Source organism: Larimichthys crocea, chromosome X (assembly GCF_000972845.2).
Source record: "Larimichthys crocea isolate SSNF chromosome X, L_crocea_2.0, whole genome shotgun sequence".
Classification (NCBI taxonomy): Eukaryota; Metazoa; Chordata; class Actinopteri; family Sciaenidae; genus Larimichthys; species Larimichthys crocea.
In genome coordinates, this window is record NC_040020.1 from 30,821,131 (window position 1) to 30,837,059 (window position 15,929).

At 40.1% G+C, this 15,929-nt stretch overlaps 1 protein-coding gene across 3 annotated transcripts; it reads left to right on the forward strand.

Moving 5' to 3' along the window:
• The first annotated feature begins 1,126 nt into the window (after positions 1–1,126).
• Positions 1,127–14,636, forward strand: gtpbp1l (GTP binding protein 1, like). Of its 3 annotated transcripts, none has more exons than XM_019271720.2 (15): positions 1,127–1,251; positions 1,495–1,685; positions 2,126–2,237; positions 4,088–4,268; positions 4,697–4,880; positions 5,989–6,153; positions 6,252–6,375; positions 7,011–7,125; positions 7,381–7,525; positions 8,891–9,073; positions 9,311–9,446; positions 9,561–9,739; positions 9,863–10,000; positions 10,747–10,794; positions 12,547–14,636. In XM_019271720.2, the coding sequence occupies exons 2-15, from the start codon at positions 1,497–1,499 to the stop codon at positions 12,658–12,660; spliced, it is 2,013 nt and encodes a 670-aa protein (XP_019127265.2). In that variant the 5' UTR covers positions 1,127–1,251; positions 1,495–1,496; the 3' UTR covers positions 12,661–14,636. The 3 variants fall into 3 exon arrangements, with proteins under 3 accessions (XP_019127265.2, XP_019127266.2, XP_027139016.1); XM_027283215.1 differs by having other exon boundaries at positions 1,235–1,359; XM_019271721.2 differs by lacking the exon at positions 10,747–10,794.
• Positions 14,637–15,929: the final 1,293 nt, after the last annotated feature.

Genomic DNA, 15,929 nt, shown 5'->3' on the forward strand with positions numbered 1-15,929 from the left:
ACTGTAAAAGAGATGCAATGATTATAGATAAATGCATCTCATTATGAAAATGTCATATTCCATAATATCACTTTAGATATCTGAGTGTTTTATTAAATACTCAGTGGACTACTGTCGTGATTTTTATGTGCATCCTCGTTCAGGGGCCCCTCAGGACACAGGTGAATAGCAGCAGCTCAGGCAGTGTGTTATATTATTCACTTTATTTTCATGTTATGGCTTAAACAAATGTTCTATGGAACATGGTTCTCAAAATTGTGGGAAATCTTCTTGTGTTCATTGGTACATGAGAGATGGGCATCATATTTACATTAACTAGCCTAAACAAACCTAATATAAGCATTTCCACAGCTATTAAATGATGCATTTTATTCATTTCAGTATAAATTGGTCTGTTTTTTAAACACTTTCTTGAATGAGAACAACATTTTTAAGTATCCTTGTCCCATTCTGTGTTTTATTTTTGTTTATTTATTTTTTCTACATCAGTATTTTATTCTATTGTATTTTATATTTAATGTAGAATATAAGCCACACCAGTTAAATTAATATTCCCTGGTACAATTATTTTTTACAATTACAATTTGCATTATTTATGAACTAAATGGAAAAGTATATAGGAATATTAATTTAAAAAAATAAAACAATATGAATCAAGTATGAAATGAGTATGAATATGAAGTTTTTCGTGTTTATTGTGTAGGTTATATAGATATTTCTGTCTGTTTAATTGTGGGGGTTTTTTGTTTGTTTGTTTTTTGCCTTTTTCTACTTTTTTCTAATTCTGTAGAGTATGCTACACTTTCCTCTGCTGCCGTAACAAGTAAATTTCCCCGTGGTGGGATGAATAAATTATATCTAATCTAATCTAATCTGATCATTCCTGGAGTGCATAAAACCACGATTTAAGAAAAGAAAATAGAAACTGATGTATCTGTTTGTCAAATAAACCCATTCACTGTTTATCTGTATTATTCGCAAACCTATACAAAATGCTAATTCATGTCGTATTATTATGTCACACGAAGAGGTGTGTGTGTTTGTGTGTGAGTAGGCGCGTGTGTCTGGAAGTGGGTCACCCGAGCAGCAGCACGCTGATGTCTGTTGTACTTCATCACAGTGGGCGGTGACTTTCAGTGCGTCGACCAATCCCGTGTCTCCATTCTGTGGTGGGCGTGTCCTCGAGTCAGCGTCCAGAAGCTAAACCGAATAAACAACCAAGCTAGCTTGTCAGCTAGTTAGCAACTTCTGGTATGCCTTCATTTCAAAAATATATATCCAGTTATATAGATAAATCATCCATATAGGCATTTATTTATAATTTATTTATTTTACGAGTGTCACGTATTACAACAGCAGGTGTGATATTTGATAGCATTAGCCAGCCGGCTGTGATAATCAACCTAACTTTCTGTGCATGCTATTAGCTGCAGGTTAGCTGGTGAAGCTAACTAAAGAGGGGTGAGTTTATTTATTTTCATTTCTCTCTTCTAGAAATGGCGTCGTCAACGGCGACAGAACCAGTGATGTGCCCGGGTGCAATGCCGGCAGCGGAGTCCATAGTGCCCGCTTGTATGTTTGCACCGGACCGGGGATGTGCCGACGATCCATGCGGCGCAGAGGGCTTTGAAGACGGCGAGGCTACAAACGGCGAGTCCGAGGATCATTTAGACTTAAGCAGCAAGGTGGGCCTCACTGCAAACTGCAACCTAGTAACGTTTTAAGATTGTTTTTCAAACAAGCTGTTTTAGAGTGATGTGCAGTGACTTTACACAATTCCTCTGGTGGTTAGTTTCACATAGCTTTTTTTTTTTTTTTGCTGGCTGTGCAAAAACAACAGAGAAGTGACACGTATGTTGCACTACGTGTGTAACTGCATCCAGCTGGCAGGCTTTATTTACTATATGTGCAAACGTTGCAGGAACAGCTTTAAGGTTTTATCAGACTGAGCTGTCCAAACACATCGCCACAGTTTGTCGACTGATTTGCAGAGCACATCTTTTAAACAAAACAAAAAAAAACACAGTTTGTTATTACTTGTTGAGGTTGTGACTCCAAAAAAAAACACGTCTTGTTTGTCCCCTTTGACCTTTCCACGTGTCTCTCTGTTGTCTCATCTTTCCAGCTGGTCCTAGTGAGTCCGACAGGGGAGCAGTATGATTCATTACTACGGCATCTAAGGGAGCGATTAGATGAAGGCTGTGGAGAGACGATCTATGTTGTTGGGATGGGGTCAGGTAACTTCACTTCCATTGAACACTCGGTCCACCAAACGGCACAGTTCACTAGAAAGGCAGCTAAAGTTTTGCTTTACACCTTAAAGTATGAAATAGTTTCCACGGTTTGTCTGGTATGGACTAAAAGTATGAAAAATGGACTGGTAGCTAGATCTAGTTCATCTCCTGCCTTGAGCAACGCTCCAACCTACGTCTATGAGCCCTTTGTGTGTGTGTGTGTGTGTGTGTGTGTGCTTGTGTTTAGGGTAAAAATTTATGTAAATCAATAAAGGGATCAATAAAGTAAATTAGTAATGTTCTGTTAGCACCTCGAAAATCGTCTGTGCTCATATTAAATCTTGAAAATCTGGAACAAAGCAGCAGGCAGTGTAAATGACAAACTCAGTCAGAAGGAGGGAAATGCACGTTGAATATAAACGTTTCTCTTGGTCGTGTCAGAAGGTTCAACGGTAAAGTGTCTTGTCCTAGAACAACCGCTTCCTCTGCTCTCAGCTCTGATCAGACTTTCACTGATGCTGCACTGGACTCGATGCTTTCACTAGCTGGTAGTGGTTCGACTGTCACAAATAATCTGTGTGTGTTAGAAATATAATTTAAAAAAAGAAGCAGAGGTGCTTAAATTTCATGAACATGGTGGCAAAATATATTTATCGACCACTTTTTTTTTATAAATTATAAGAATACGTTTTCATTACCAAATGGAAATTGTAAGTAGCTTTCATGATGTATTAATAAAAAAATAAAAATGATCATTGATTAAAAAAAACGTCAAGACAAATATGCACCAAATGCAGACACACATATAAAAGACTGGACGACAGCTGAATGAACAATGAAACGGGTTTTGTATTTTATTGACTAAAATGATTTAAACTCACGTGGATCTTTGATATCAGCACTAGACTTGCCTCAAAGTCAAAGAATAAGAAAAATGTTCTGTCAGCACCTGGAAAATGGTAGTACAAGATGCTAAGAAAGTAATCTTAGTAGTCATCTGGTGTGTATGGAGAACATATCCCATAGATGGCACCAAAGACTTTTAACATCTTACCAGCTAGATTTTCATAAGGGTATTTCACTAACTTTAACTTTTACCAGCAGTAAAGACATTTACACATTGATCAGTACAGGACAGGAAGGTTGTTTTACAAAGCTGAGGAAGGTCCAGTCATTTTCTTTTTTCGTATATTATTAGGGCAATGCCAAGCCACCAGTTTGTAGTAGCAGAGCCATCATCTCTGTCAGCTGTGGCCTGGTGTGTCCTCCCAGGCAGCTAACCCCCATTTGTCTGTTATTTAGTTTTCATTCTGCCCCACACACAAATGTGAAGGCTTTTGTTGGCAACCAGAGTTATTTTTTGCCTGCTACAGCAACATGTGTGACTCATGTGGCTTGTTGGGGAGGGGGTCAGAGTGCATGTGTCTGTGAAAGGGTGTCATTTTTTCCCTGCTCAGCACAAGGACTGTCACTAGTTCACCAGTTCATGTCTGTCTGACTGGACTGACGAGCCCTTTCCGTGTCTGAGTCTAGTGTAAATAGACATTGTGGCCAGTTAGTGGGAGTGTGTTTGTGTGGGCCTTAACATAAATGTCCTGTCCTTTAGCGTATTTATGGGTCTGTTTCTTCTACCAAATCTACCTCCGGTGTGGTATTTGTCCTCCTGGTCACCACCCAGTAATATAGCAAGTTAGCGACATTCTCAGGGCAAGGGGCCTTTGTTAGTCTTGACATTTCCCAGACATGCTCAGAAAGTTTATGCTCACCATTCTGTGCGCTTGATGAAAGCAGACATTAAATAACTCCTTTGGTCCCTCTTTCACTCCCACCTTCTTTCCCTTCTCCTTGTTTAGATGGAGGTGACTATGGTCTGGATGAGAAGGACATGGAGGCATCGGTAGCCACGGTGCGCTTGCTGTGCGAACAGATTGAGGCAGACCTCATCTTTTTAAGGGAGAGGTCAGACACTGGTGGAAAGATTCAGGACTACCTCATCCGCCGGCGTGTGGGTGAGCAGGATTTCCTGGAAGTCAGGTAAAATTATGATTTAAGGTTCTGGCAGTGGGACATAAATAAGTAATATTTTCATTTACTGCTTCTGGTGCCGTTTATTCTGTTTGGACGTCTGTTTTTTTCAACACTCAGTGCTGTGGGGGTTTCGTTTATGTTGAGGAGGAAATTATTTTTGAGAGACGTATTGATACAGAGCAGGTCGTGCTGCAGATCCATGTTGATTTATTGCAACAGCCTGTTGAAATAAAGCGATACAAGAACAGGAACTGAGAGATTAGTAAAACACAATAAAAGACAATAAAGTAGAGGCTCAAAGCATTTACAGGCAGAGAGAGGATGTGTACTCACTTCACCGTACTGCTAACATAACACCATATTTCTTTGTACTGATGTGTCTAGTCCTCACTCTCCATGTTCTCATTTATTCATGTTCTTCCTCTTGTCTACAGAGTGGCAGTGGTAGGGAATGTTGATGCCGGAAAGAGCACTCTGCTGGGGGTTTTGACCCACGGTGAGCTTGACAATGGCAGAGGCTTCGCTCGCCAGAAGCTCTTCAGACACAAACATGAAATGGAGAGTGGCAGAACAAGCAGTGTGGGCAATGACATCCTGGGTTTTGACCAGGAGGGACAGGTGAGCTTCTGCTAATGCTCAAGATCTAATGTTTGAGTTTTTTTCAGTTTGTACTTTATTTTCAAAGGATAACCCCTTGAGATGTACCATCTCATTTTCGAGGGGGTCCTTATTGCCAACAGAGATACAAAATAAATAAATAAATAGATAAATCTTCTGCAAAAATACAAATGCAGTTTCCTACTGATTTTGAAGACCTTAAACTAAATATCATGTATCCACAACAGTGCTTGGAGAGAGGTGACTGTATATTTATATTTAATGTTATCAGTACTCAATAATAACCTAATAATACTACTAAGTGTGGCATAATTAACCAGAATACTTTATTACATTCTGCACAAAACAGTATGCCCCAAACAGACAAAAACAGACATGCCCCCCGCATGGCTCACTGTTATACAGTATCGAGCTGCTTGTGAGGTGAAAGACTAAATTCACTCTACAAACCTAGTGCTCAAGTCCCAGTTCAACATGCATGCGTGTGTGTAATCTGTGCGGTTTGCATGCAAAGACCTTGTGTTATTGTGGACCTCCATAACCTAAGTAACATCAGCTCAACTATGTAGCAGAGAACAAGAGTTAGGTAGTAACCTCCTGTTTAACCATGGAAGCGATCACAACGATAAACCTCATCAATAACTTACATACATATTGACAAAAGGGAAGCAGTCCTCTGCTGCTTGGTTTGCTGCTAGTTGTTGCTTCTTAAAGTGCTGCAGGTGCTAACTTGTTTACACTCTTGGTTAGCGGTGTGCTAACCAGCAGAGGACACAGAGGTTCAGAGGGGGTGTTCATGGGGTGAGTGATAAAAGAGAGAACCTGGAATTTTGTTGACCAGGTCAGAGTGTTTCCAGTCGAATCATTACCAGGTTATTTCCTGTGGCTGTAACCTGGTCCGACTGGAAACAAAAGATCTTTCCTTTCACAGTAAAAGTCCAGTTTAATTTACACAATGAACGAAATTCATATGTAGCGTCCCCGTAGTCCCAAAAAGGCCATTCGTAGTATTTATTTTCTTTCATTTGGAGTTTTATTCTACTCAGGTATTCATTTTTCTCACATACGTTATCAAGTCATCTGCTATTCTCTCTGCCTGTTTCTCCAGGTGGTGAACAAGCCAGATAGCCACGGCGGCGGTCTAGACTGGACTAAGATCTGTGAGAAATCCTCAAAAGTCATCACCTTCATCGATCTGGCTGGCCACGAGAAGTACCTCAAAACCACTGTGTTCGGCATGACGGGACACCTGCCTGATTTCTGCATGCTCATGGTGAGAGAGAGAGGATAGGATTGGAAAAGAGTGTGTGTGTTTGCCTTGTTGCTTAGTCAGTGGATTCAATTTCCTCTTCTGTTTCTTTCTCATCTCAGGTCGGCAGCAACGCTGGCATCGTTGGCATGACCAAAGAGCATCTGGGTCTGGCATTGGCCCTTAATGTGCCGGTGTTTGTAGTGGTTACTAAAATAGACATGTGTCCAGCCAACATCTTACAAGGTAAAACAACATTGTACAGTGATAGTAACTGTAGATCTTAGGTCTATACATCTTATTAACAATAGGGATGGTAATTGATAAGATTTTAACGATTCAGATTCCATTTTCGATTCTGCTTAACGATTCGATTCTCATTTGTCTGCGTGATGTAACTTCTTGCGGAAGTTACATCACGTAATTCGTGCTTTCTGGAATTGATTAACTTTAAAATGAATTGACTTTAAATTCTGTTTTTAAAATGTTATTAAACACTAATTCCTTCTGTACACCACTTTAATGATGTTTGGGTAGTGCGTGTATGAAACTCAACACTTACAATAAAATCTCTAAGGGAAGGTTTTAACAAAGCATTTCGGAGAAGTTTAGAAGAGTCTTCATACTAAAATATGATTAAACATGCTTTTAAAATGGGGACGGCAGACATAAATTGCTATCTCTGCTAAAGGTCTCCCCTTTTCTTCAGTGCTCTTATTGTAATGCATGTACTCCTTTTGAAGCGCGTTCATGTTCAATATTTGTGCAGTCTGTTCAGCTGTGTAGTATCTTCAGACACTGCGACGGTGGTTATTTTGAGGATTTCTCATGTGGTGTCTTTTTTTGCTGATTTACCTTTGCGTGTGTGTGTGTATCTGCAGAGACGCTAAAATTATTACAGAGGCTATTAAAGTCACCAGGCTGCAGGAAAATCCCTGTGTTGGTCCAGAACAAGGATGATGTCATCGTCACAGCCTCCAACTTCAGCTCTGAGAGGTAAAGGCAAAGAAGAGGAGGGGGCAGAGGGGAAGTAAAGACAGAGCTAAAGTCCAAAGATGGAGAGAAAGATGATCAATTTATTTAATCCTTTATTAAACTAGTTGTGTCATTGAGCTTGGAAGCTGTCCTCAAGGACACCTGAGCAAGCAGAACAGATGTTTTCTGATCTGGGTTTAAGTCCCATGTTGTCCCATTTTGTCATGTAATCATTGTTCATACTTTTATCTTCTCTCAATCCCTTCTTCTCTGCAGGATGTGTCCAATCTTTCAGATCTCAAATGTGACGGGGGAGAACATGGACCTGCTGAAGATGTTCCTCAACCTCCTCTCTTCTAGGACCAACTTCAGCAACGATGAGCCCGCAGAGTTCCAAATAGACGACACATACTCAGTACCGGTATGAAACACGCACACTCAGCTGTACTCTCATAACCAGGGTATCCTCGGGGTCTTTAAAAAGTCTTAAAACGTCTAAAATCCAATAATATCAATTTAAGGCCTTTTAAATCTCTCTAAAATGTCTTAAATACGATTTATAAAAGGTCTTTAAAAATGTACTAATGTTACTTTTATTCAAAACAAATGCATAAACTTCAGTCTTGCTTTAAAATGTTTGGATTTTTTAGGACGCTATAACATAACTACAGAACAGAACTAAAGTTCCTGGGCAGCCCGGTCAGAATTTATCGAGCACAAGCGAAACATAGCAGCGGAGAAAACTTAACGAAAGCCCACCGCAAAGCCGAATTACTTGTATAAGATGGGTAAGTGCAAGTTCAACGATTTGTGGCCAAAGAACAATCAATTGAATGCACACACACACACACACGATTGGCCATTGGCTGTAGAGTTTTTTTATTACGATGTTTGCCAATATTTGTTTTATTCTGAGTTCCGATTTTCCTTCAAATCTTTTGTCCTTTTTTGCCAGGATGTGAAATGGGTCTTAAAACAACTCCTAAATTTGCCTTGTTGAAACCTGCAGAGACCCTGATAACACATTTCAGCTCAGTCACTCTGTTCTGCTTCCTCACTTTTCTTTTCAACATATGAAAGTGGTTGCAAACAGACGAGATCAAACACACTCTCAGCTGCACACTCAAAGATGTTGAGGTGATGTTTTAGCAGTGTCTTTCTTTTCTCTTCTGCTTCCTCGATTGAAAGACACATGGAAGAAGGTTCCCGACCAGGCGGAACTGGACCAAAGAGAATAGCTGACAGTGGTCTAAATGTTCAAGTCAAGTCCTGATGGGAGACATCCGTGGTTTGAGAGTCTCTGCTGTTGCAGTTTACTACAGATAACAAAAGCCAGTGTGTCTCTCAGCAGCAGTGTGTCATGTGAAAGTGTCTTTGAGCAAAAACAATGAACTGAATCTATGCTTTCAATGTCAAAAACCTGTATGCAAATGTTAGTGCAGCGAGACTGCCACTGCTTTTAGCAGCACGTTCTGTTCTGTACACTTCCTCGACACCTTTGACAGGATTAAAAGCTTCAAGTTTTCTTTTAATGTTGCTTGAGTGAAAGCAGTGGCAGTTGACACCGGTGAAAATGCTTACTGTTATTTTCTGGATATAAAAAGATGATTGTGGGTGTTGTGCAATGTGAAAATTCATGACAAGGTGTGGAGTAGCTTTAACCTTTTACATCTACACTGTCTCGTAGAAAATACTCTGTGTGCAGACGTGATTTGTAGAGAACTACTCACTCAAAAAAAAAAATGCAGTGAACCAGTATGACACACTCTTTATCTCCTCTTGGCAGGGTGTGGGCACAGTAGTTTCAGGGACTACGTTACGTGGGATGATTAGACTCAACGACACGCTGCTCTTAGGCCCAGACCCTCTAGGCACCTTCATCCCCATCGCTGTAAAATCCATCCACCGCAAGAGGATGCCTGTTAGAGAGGTCCGTGGTGGACAGACGGCGTCTTTTGCCCTCAAAAAGGTTTGTAGCAGAACAGACAACCTGATATAAAGTTTTTTAAAATGTTCTGCAAAGGACAGTCATTCTGAAACCTTTGGATGTGATATGAATTGGGTCTCTAACTTTGTAATCCGTTTTATAATGCATGCAAATCCGAAAGTATGGGTGAAGGCACTGTTCTGTCTAATACTAGTGTGGCTTCATCACCCTCATACTGTTCCTGCTGTTTTCCATTTATACGTTCTCTCCATGTCTCAGATCAAACGTTCATCTATAAGGAAAGGCATGGTGATGGTCTCGCCAAAGCTGATGCCACAGGCCACCTGGGAGTTTGAGGCTGAGATTCTGGTGTTACACCACCCCACCACGATATCCCCGAGATACCAGGCGATGGGTTAGTGATCTTCAGAAGATTATTCTGGGTGCACTTATACTCGGACACAACATGGTCACACTGAAACAATTTCTACCAGGATTAACTGGTCACACCCTCTTTCCATCTCACCAGTCCACTGTGGCAGCATCAGACAGACAGCCACCATCCTGACCATGAACAAAGACTGCTTACGAACAGGAGACAAGGCCACAGTCCACTTCCGCTTCATTAAGACTCCCGAGTACCTGCACTGTGACCAGAAACTGGTGTTCAGGGAGGGACGCACCAAAGCTGTAGGCACCATCATAAAGGTACTGGAGCTTTATGTTAACTTCTGTACTTCAGTGAAGATGGGTGCAGTCACTGAAGTGTTAATATCAACAACTCTTGATTAATGCAGGTCAACTGACACTGGCTGTGTTTTGTGATTTCAGCTTCTCCAATCGGTGAACACTCAGGCAGCTAAAGCCCAGCAGGCGAAGATGCAGGCCAGTAAGAAAATGGGCCCAGCAGCCACAGAGGAGGCTGGATCAACAGCACGGCCGCCTAGTCCCAGCACAGCACAGCTACCAGTAAGTAAATCCATGCTCAGTGAGCCTTTATAAAGTGAAATATGTTTAAGTCAAACATTTGTTAGAAAATGTTTTATGTATCCAAGATTGTAATTAGTCAAAGTTAAATTCATCATCAGAGTCGACCTTATGCACCAACATTTGAATTCATTTCCAAACCAGAACTTTAATTCAGTTTTACTTATTTAATTTTTATTCTTTTTATTGATTCAGTATCATTACATAGTGCAGGACAATTCATTGTATCGTTGATTGCTAAAAAAAAAAAAAGTGCTAGAAAGATGCCCCGAAACAAACAAATTCAAAAAAGTATCTCCTGTCATGAAGGCAGCATTCTTTATCTTAAGCTATTCGTATTTTTAAAAAAAACAAAAACACTAGTGTTCAGTTTTCAACCTCACTGTTGAAGCTGCACGTTTTCTTTTCTCCCTGCTTTTTTCAATTGTCTGTTCTCTCTCTTTTCTGTTCTGCTTCATCAATCATGTGATTGTTCTGCCTCACGCCCCCCCCCCCCCCCCATATCTGCTTTCAATGACCTTGTTACCCTGCCCATAAGATCCTGCTTCCACCCCCCATTACGGTTACGAGTTGTCCCTCATCATTCTTTTTCATTTACTCACCTCTTCACCCCTTTCTCCCTGCCTTATCCGGCGTTCATGTTCTTTCACTTCAACTCTAACGCTTTGCTTTTCTGCTCCCATCTCTCCTACTTTCTCTCTCTCCCCGTCTTGGCATGCTGCGTCAAGACAGTGGCAGAGGAGGAGCCTCTGTGTAAAGATAGTAAAGAAAACAAGGTAAAGCCGTTTCTGCAGACTGTGGGAGTCGTGATGGGGTCCTTGTCTTCTTAAGCTTGGATGTTTTGTTCTTTTGTTGTTGGTTCCTTCACTTTCTAAACTTCATGAACTGATGTTTTCTTAGCATGCAAACTTTAGTGCAGTCTTATTTATATTCAGTTTCACACCCGGAAGCTACTCCAGTACAACTGCAGTGTTTTGCTGCTGGCCACTGAGCAGCTTCACTTTTTTGGCAATTAAATGCTTAATTGCTGAAGTAGTTATTGAACTGAATCCCAGTAGTGTTTGATTTGGAAACAGTTGAGGTGCTTACCTTTTTTAAAAAGAGAAAAATACATAGCTCGTGCTTTGATGTTTTTCTCTGTTTTTTCCCCTGATGGGTTCAGTGTGTGAGGTTTAACGAGATCTACTGGCAGAATATGGCATGAAGTTGAATGTAATATTCACAAGTATGTTTTCATTTGTGTGTTATCATCAGAAAATAAGAATTGTTATGTTTTTGTTACCTTAGAATGAATCTTTTATATCTACAGAGGGAGTGGGTCCTCTTTTAAGTTGATGATGTTTCCACAGTAGCCCAGAGCTGGCAAATAAAACTGGTTCTAGAGAGTCTTTCACATTTTTTGGCGAGTTTCTCATACACACTTAGAAGGGAGCGTGAGGGAAGTGGTATTCATTTAGTTGCAATCTGCAACTTTACCACAAGATGTCACTAAATCCCACACACTGGACCTTTTTACGGCATTTGAATGAATCACTGTATTTGTAACTAATTGCAGTTGCTGGATTCTCTGTAGTGTATTCTAGTGGAAGTGGGCACACCTACTAATGTGAGATGAAATTCTAACACCTGTTAAATGTTTCCACCAAGCCGTACAGCTCGGTTCAGTACGAGTCTTATGCTTTTACATTGTCAAAAGTTACGGATGGCCACCGGTCACATTTTTTTCATTAACATTCTGTCGAGGTACCGAGCACACTAAACTGGGACGGTTCAGTGTGCTGTCTTTTGTCTTGCTCCCTGCCGCCTTTCTCTCAAACAAAGCTCGTGTCCTTGTTGTAATAAACAACCACATATTGTGTGTAAGTAGAGAGTGAGCGAGCGTGAGGGGAAAATGAAAGAGGCAGAGAGAGAATGGCCGAAAAGTGACTGTAAATGCAAGTGGAGCAGAGGAAAGGTTAACAGTAAGTTGTGAATCTGGCAGTAAATGTAGAGTGAAGATTACACTGTGTCCATTAATAAACGCTGCAGCTGCAATGCTGCATATGTGGTGTGTTGATTCCCAACTGCTGTTAAAGGTGTTTGCCCTAAAGCCCTGGTACATTTAAGAGTACTGCCTGCTGTACCGTCCGCAGTGGAAACGTGAAACAGATCTGGGGGTTAGGCGCACGTTTCAAGGGTAATATACTGAAAGTGTTTGATGGAAAGGCGACTTAACCTTCAGATAAAAGCAGAGGTGCTACATCACATCACAAAAAGTCGTATATTTAATGAATAAAGCGATTGAAGGGGCCTTTTCACCTCCACTAAACATTTCCTAAAGGAAAAACTGAACTTTTGGGACTTACTTTTTCATTTCATTTCTTCCCCAGGAAAAACCTAATCCTTTTAACCTTTTTTTTGAGTTTTAAAACACAAGTGAGAAATGCATTTCTGAACCACTGTGGACCAACCAATTTTCGCCTGCTGTCTTCTTCTGACCTGATTTCATGTAATGTCTGGCTCACTGTCGTGTTCCTGTCTGTCTGCAGCTCAAGTCAGGAGGTGGAGGACGCAGGAGAGGCGGTCAAAGACATCGAGGGAAAGGCCTGAACCCTGCAGCAATCTCTACAGCAGTGCCTGCAGGAGCAGCAGGCACAGCCTAAAAACATGACCCCGTCTCTTTTACAGGGGAGGGAAAGTGACCCCATGGCCCTCTGGTGACTGACTGGACATGGTTCTTTAATATAAAATGATAATTCAACAAATTTTGGATCATAAGAGTGAATTCGTTCCCACATTAAGTCAGTTTAAAACTTTATTGGTGTAATTACTTGTGGGCTGCTGAAGGTGATGTTGAGTTTTTATTTAGTTTGTAGATTTCATGATATAACTTTTTCTATTTTAATACAAGTTTGAGCGTGTTCATCTTGTTTTTTTATAGCATTAACTTGGTTCCCCAGCCAGCAGAGACATTTGTCACTTTCCCTGCCCTCCATAATCTACTTTTTTTTTCCTGTTGCTCATCTTCTTCTTCTTCATCTCCTTTTCCTCGATCTACATAATCGGTTCACATCCACCTAACTTTCAAGCAAGCAGGCAGCTTTGTCATGACTGCGTTAAAGTTGGAGTCCACTTACTGTTACATCAGTCATTTGAGGAATTAGACTGTGTACAGTGACGTTCTCACCTTTGAGCGATTGGCAGTTTGAATTCACATTGGGATTTCATTGAAAGGGAATTTACGCCATCCTTACATTTAATCACGTTCTGTGACGGGCAGAACCAAGGGCTTGTGTAACATTAGGCCATTCTGTTGGGTGGTTGTTGATTTTGAAATCACCTTCTGAGCGTTTGTTTTACTGGTGTGAAATGCCAGAGTTTGGTGAATTTCATCGACAAGTTATTTGCCTGTTGTTCACCAGTCATCGCCTGTCATGTCATGGAATATCTCCTTGTAGATGAAGACGCAAACAGTCTCATCCATTTGACCTCACACAGTCTAATCATCAGTTATCATTGTTCGCTCTTCTGTTGCAGTTCTACTAGATCCAGTTCACACAGCCAAGAGAGAAGAGATCTGAAATATTTGCTTTCCCCCCCCCCCAAAGTAATGTTAAGTGTCAAAGTGGCTTTGTCGGGTGTTAAGTCTTTGTGAAGTCACCTACTTAGCTTGCTTAAAACCAAGCAAGTATAAGCACAACTTTCTTCCATTTTGATGCAGTCTTGTCACCAAAAATCCAAAAGACGAATTCTCTCAGCAGCTATTTTGCTACTTTAATGCAAAAACTCAAGTGGTGTTTCACACCTTAAATGTTAAAAGCCAAGTAAGAACAGATTTAATAATTCACTTAAAATTATTCTATTGTGACATTATCTCTTTCTACTCTAAATAAATCGCAATGTGGCTGCAATAAAACATTTTTGAGCTTCAAAGATCAAAGATTAAACTTGTATCAGACATGGGAACTCAATTTCTTACATGACCAGAGATAAAATATTTTTTGGTACAGATATTTCTATATATCAGCTTTGACTCTAATAGTCAATCAGCCAGATAAGCCACGAGACAGATACTGTATGGTGTTTTTGTCAAGACACCAGCCGGGTGTCAGTTAACAACGCATGTCATCTCAGATTGTCTCAAATAAGCTAACACAAACCGCTGATCACATCGAACTAAACTAAAAATGTAATCAAGTTGCCACATTTTATTAGTTTAGTTTATATGAGGAAGGTAACCAAACGGTGTTATTCTTTCTCAGAGTTTGAAGGGTGTTTTTTTTCTGATTCAGGAGTCCCAATCTGCCCTTTCATACACTTTCTATGAGTAAATGTTGGTCACCTTGCTCTGAGAGGCCTTCAGGCCACTGAATTACGCATTTTACATTTAGGCATTATTACGCAGACTGAACTGAACTGCCAGGATTATGTCCACCCTTTTTACTTTTGAATTCTGTTCATCTTTTTCCTACAAATTGTTTTGTTTTCTGAAGGGACACATTTTGTGTGTATGTATGTACAAAACTACAAAGATGTGCAGAACTGAGGATTTAAAAAAAGAAAAGAAAGATGCCATTAAATTAAGTGCTGCCAGTTCGTGTTGTAAATCCTTTTAAATAAAGATGTTATAGAAAACCGACATGTGGATGATTCTTTTTCACATTACAAGACATTCAGTTGATAAGAATTCAGTTTATTTAGATTATCTATTTAGATTATTGCAAATTGAGCCTAACAGGACTGATCTGAAATAAAAGACTATTATTTATGAGTAAATTTATATGTAAATCCAGCTTTATTTTTAAGATTACATAATAGCTTTGGATGTTTATATGCCATCATTATTCAACAAGCATTCTACATTAGCTTATAGATGATGTTTGGGCCCCTTGATGATGTTGCTGGTTGTTTACAAAGTCAAACTTCACAACAAATCAAAAGTCGCGTCATCAACAAGGGATATTCATGGGGCAAATATTTGTCTAACAGGAAATGATAATAGTTGGAAGAAGTTAAGCTTTTTCATACGCATGCAAATGGGTAGCTCATGGGTAAAGGAACCACAAGCAATTCATCATGTGCTTGTGGTTCATGCTTTCACTTTAATGCATGAAAATTGGGAGCATTTATATTTTTTGTTGAGTGTACCAACATTACTGAGTTTTTTTTTTTCTTCTTCAAAACACCTCACCTAGGATAATAAGAAATATATTATTCATGGCCTCTGCCCAGTTACAGATGCAGAACAGCTGCACTGCACTGACCTCCTACTACAGCCTACACGAGTGTCGTGTTTTACCTTGAAGATGCCTTGATGTCTTTGTTCATTGTTTCAGTTTGCTTCTTGTTGCCCTCCAATTCCATCGCAGTTAATATGAGTCGACTCCATTGTTCATTTGGAGCTAGAAGGAGAGCAAATAGACTATGATAAGTTTTGCCCCACATGGTATCAATCAACAGGAAATCATAAAGTGAGATTCAAACATTTCATGGCTTTGGAACATGGACTGATAGAAATGGGTTTCAAACAAATTTGTTCAACAGTTCACAAAGAATCAGCCTTCCGGTCAATTGTTTTCCAACACTGTGGGTTTTAATGTGGTAGTCTGTAACAACGGATTGCTTTAGTATCATTTCAATCAAAGTCTCCCTCTGTGAACTTATCAACTCATTTTCTCAGGTGGTATTCACCCAGATGGTGTAAAAATGAAAATAAAAATGGGCTTTGATGCAGAGTCTGGGATCAATGAATGACTTGATGAAATAGGCTATCAGTGTGGGCAATTCAAGGTTACGATTTAACAGTTTATGAAAGTATTAAAAGCACTGTGTCGTTCTGTTGATCCCCTTTTTCTTTTGTGGATTTATCCAGACTGCTTTTTGAAACTTCTCTCCCCTGACAGAATTTCACCGCATCAGTTATTCACCATGT

Coding starts and splice junctions, on each gene's coding strand:
- gtpbp1l (XM_019271720.2), top strand. CDS start 1,497: ATGGCGTCGTCAACGGCGACAGAACCAGTGATGTGCCCGGGTGCAATG. Junction 4,269..4,696: donor CAGGATTTCCTGGAAGTCAG/GTAAAATTATGA, acceptor TCTTGTCTACAG/AGTGGCAGTGGTAGGGAATG. Junction 10,001..10,746: donor CCAGCACAGCACAGCTACCA/GTAAGTAAATCC, acceptor TGCTGCGTCAAG/ACAGTGGCAGAGGAGGAGCC.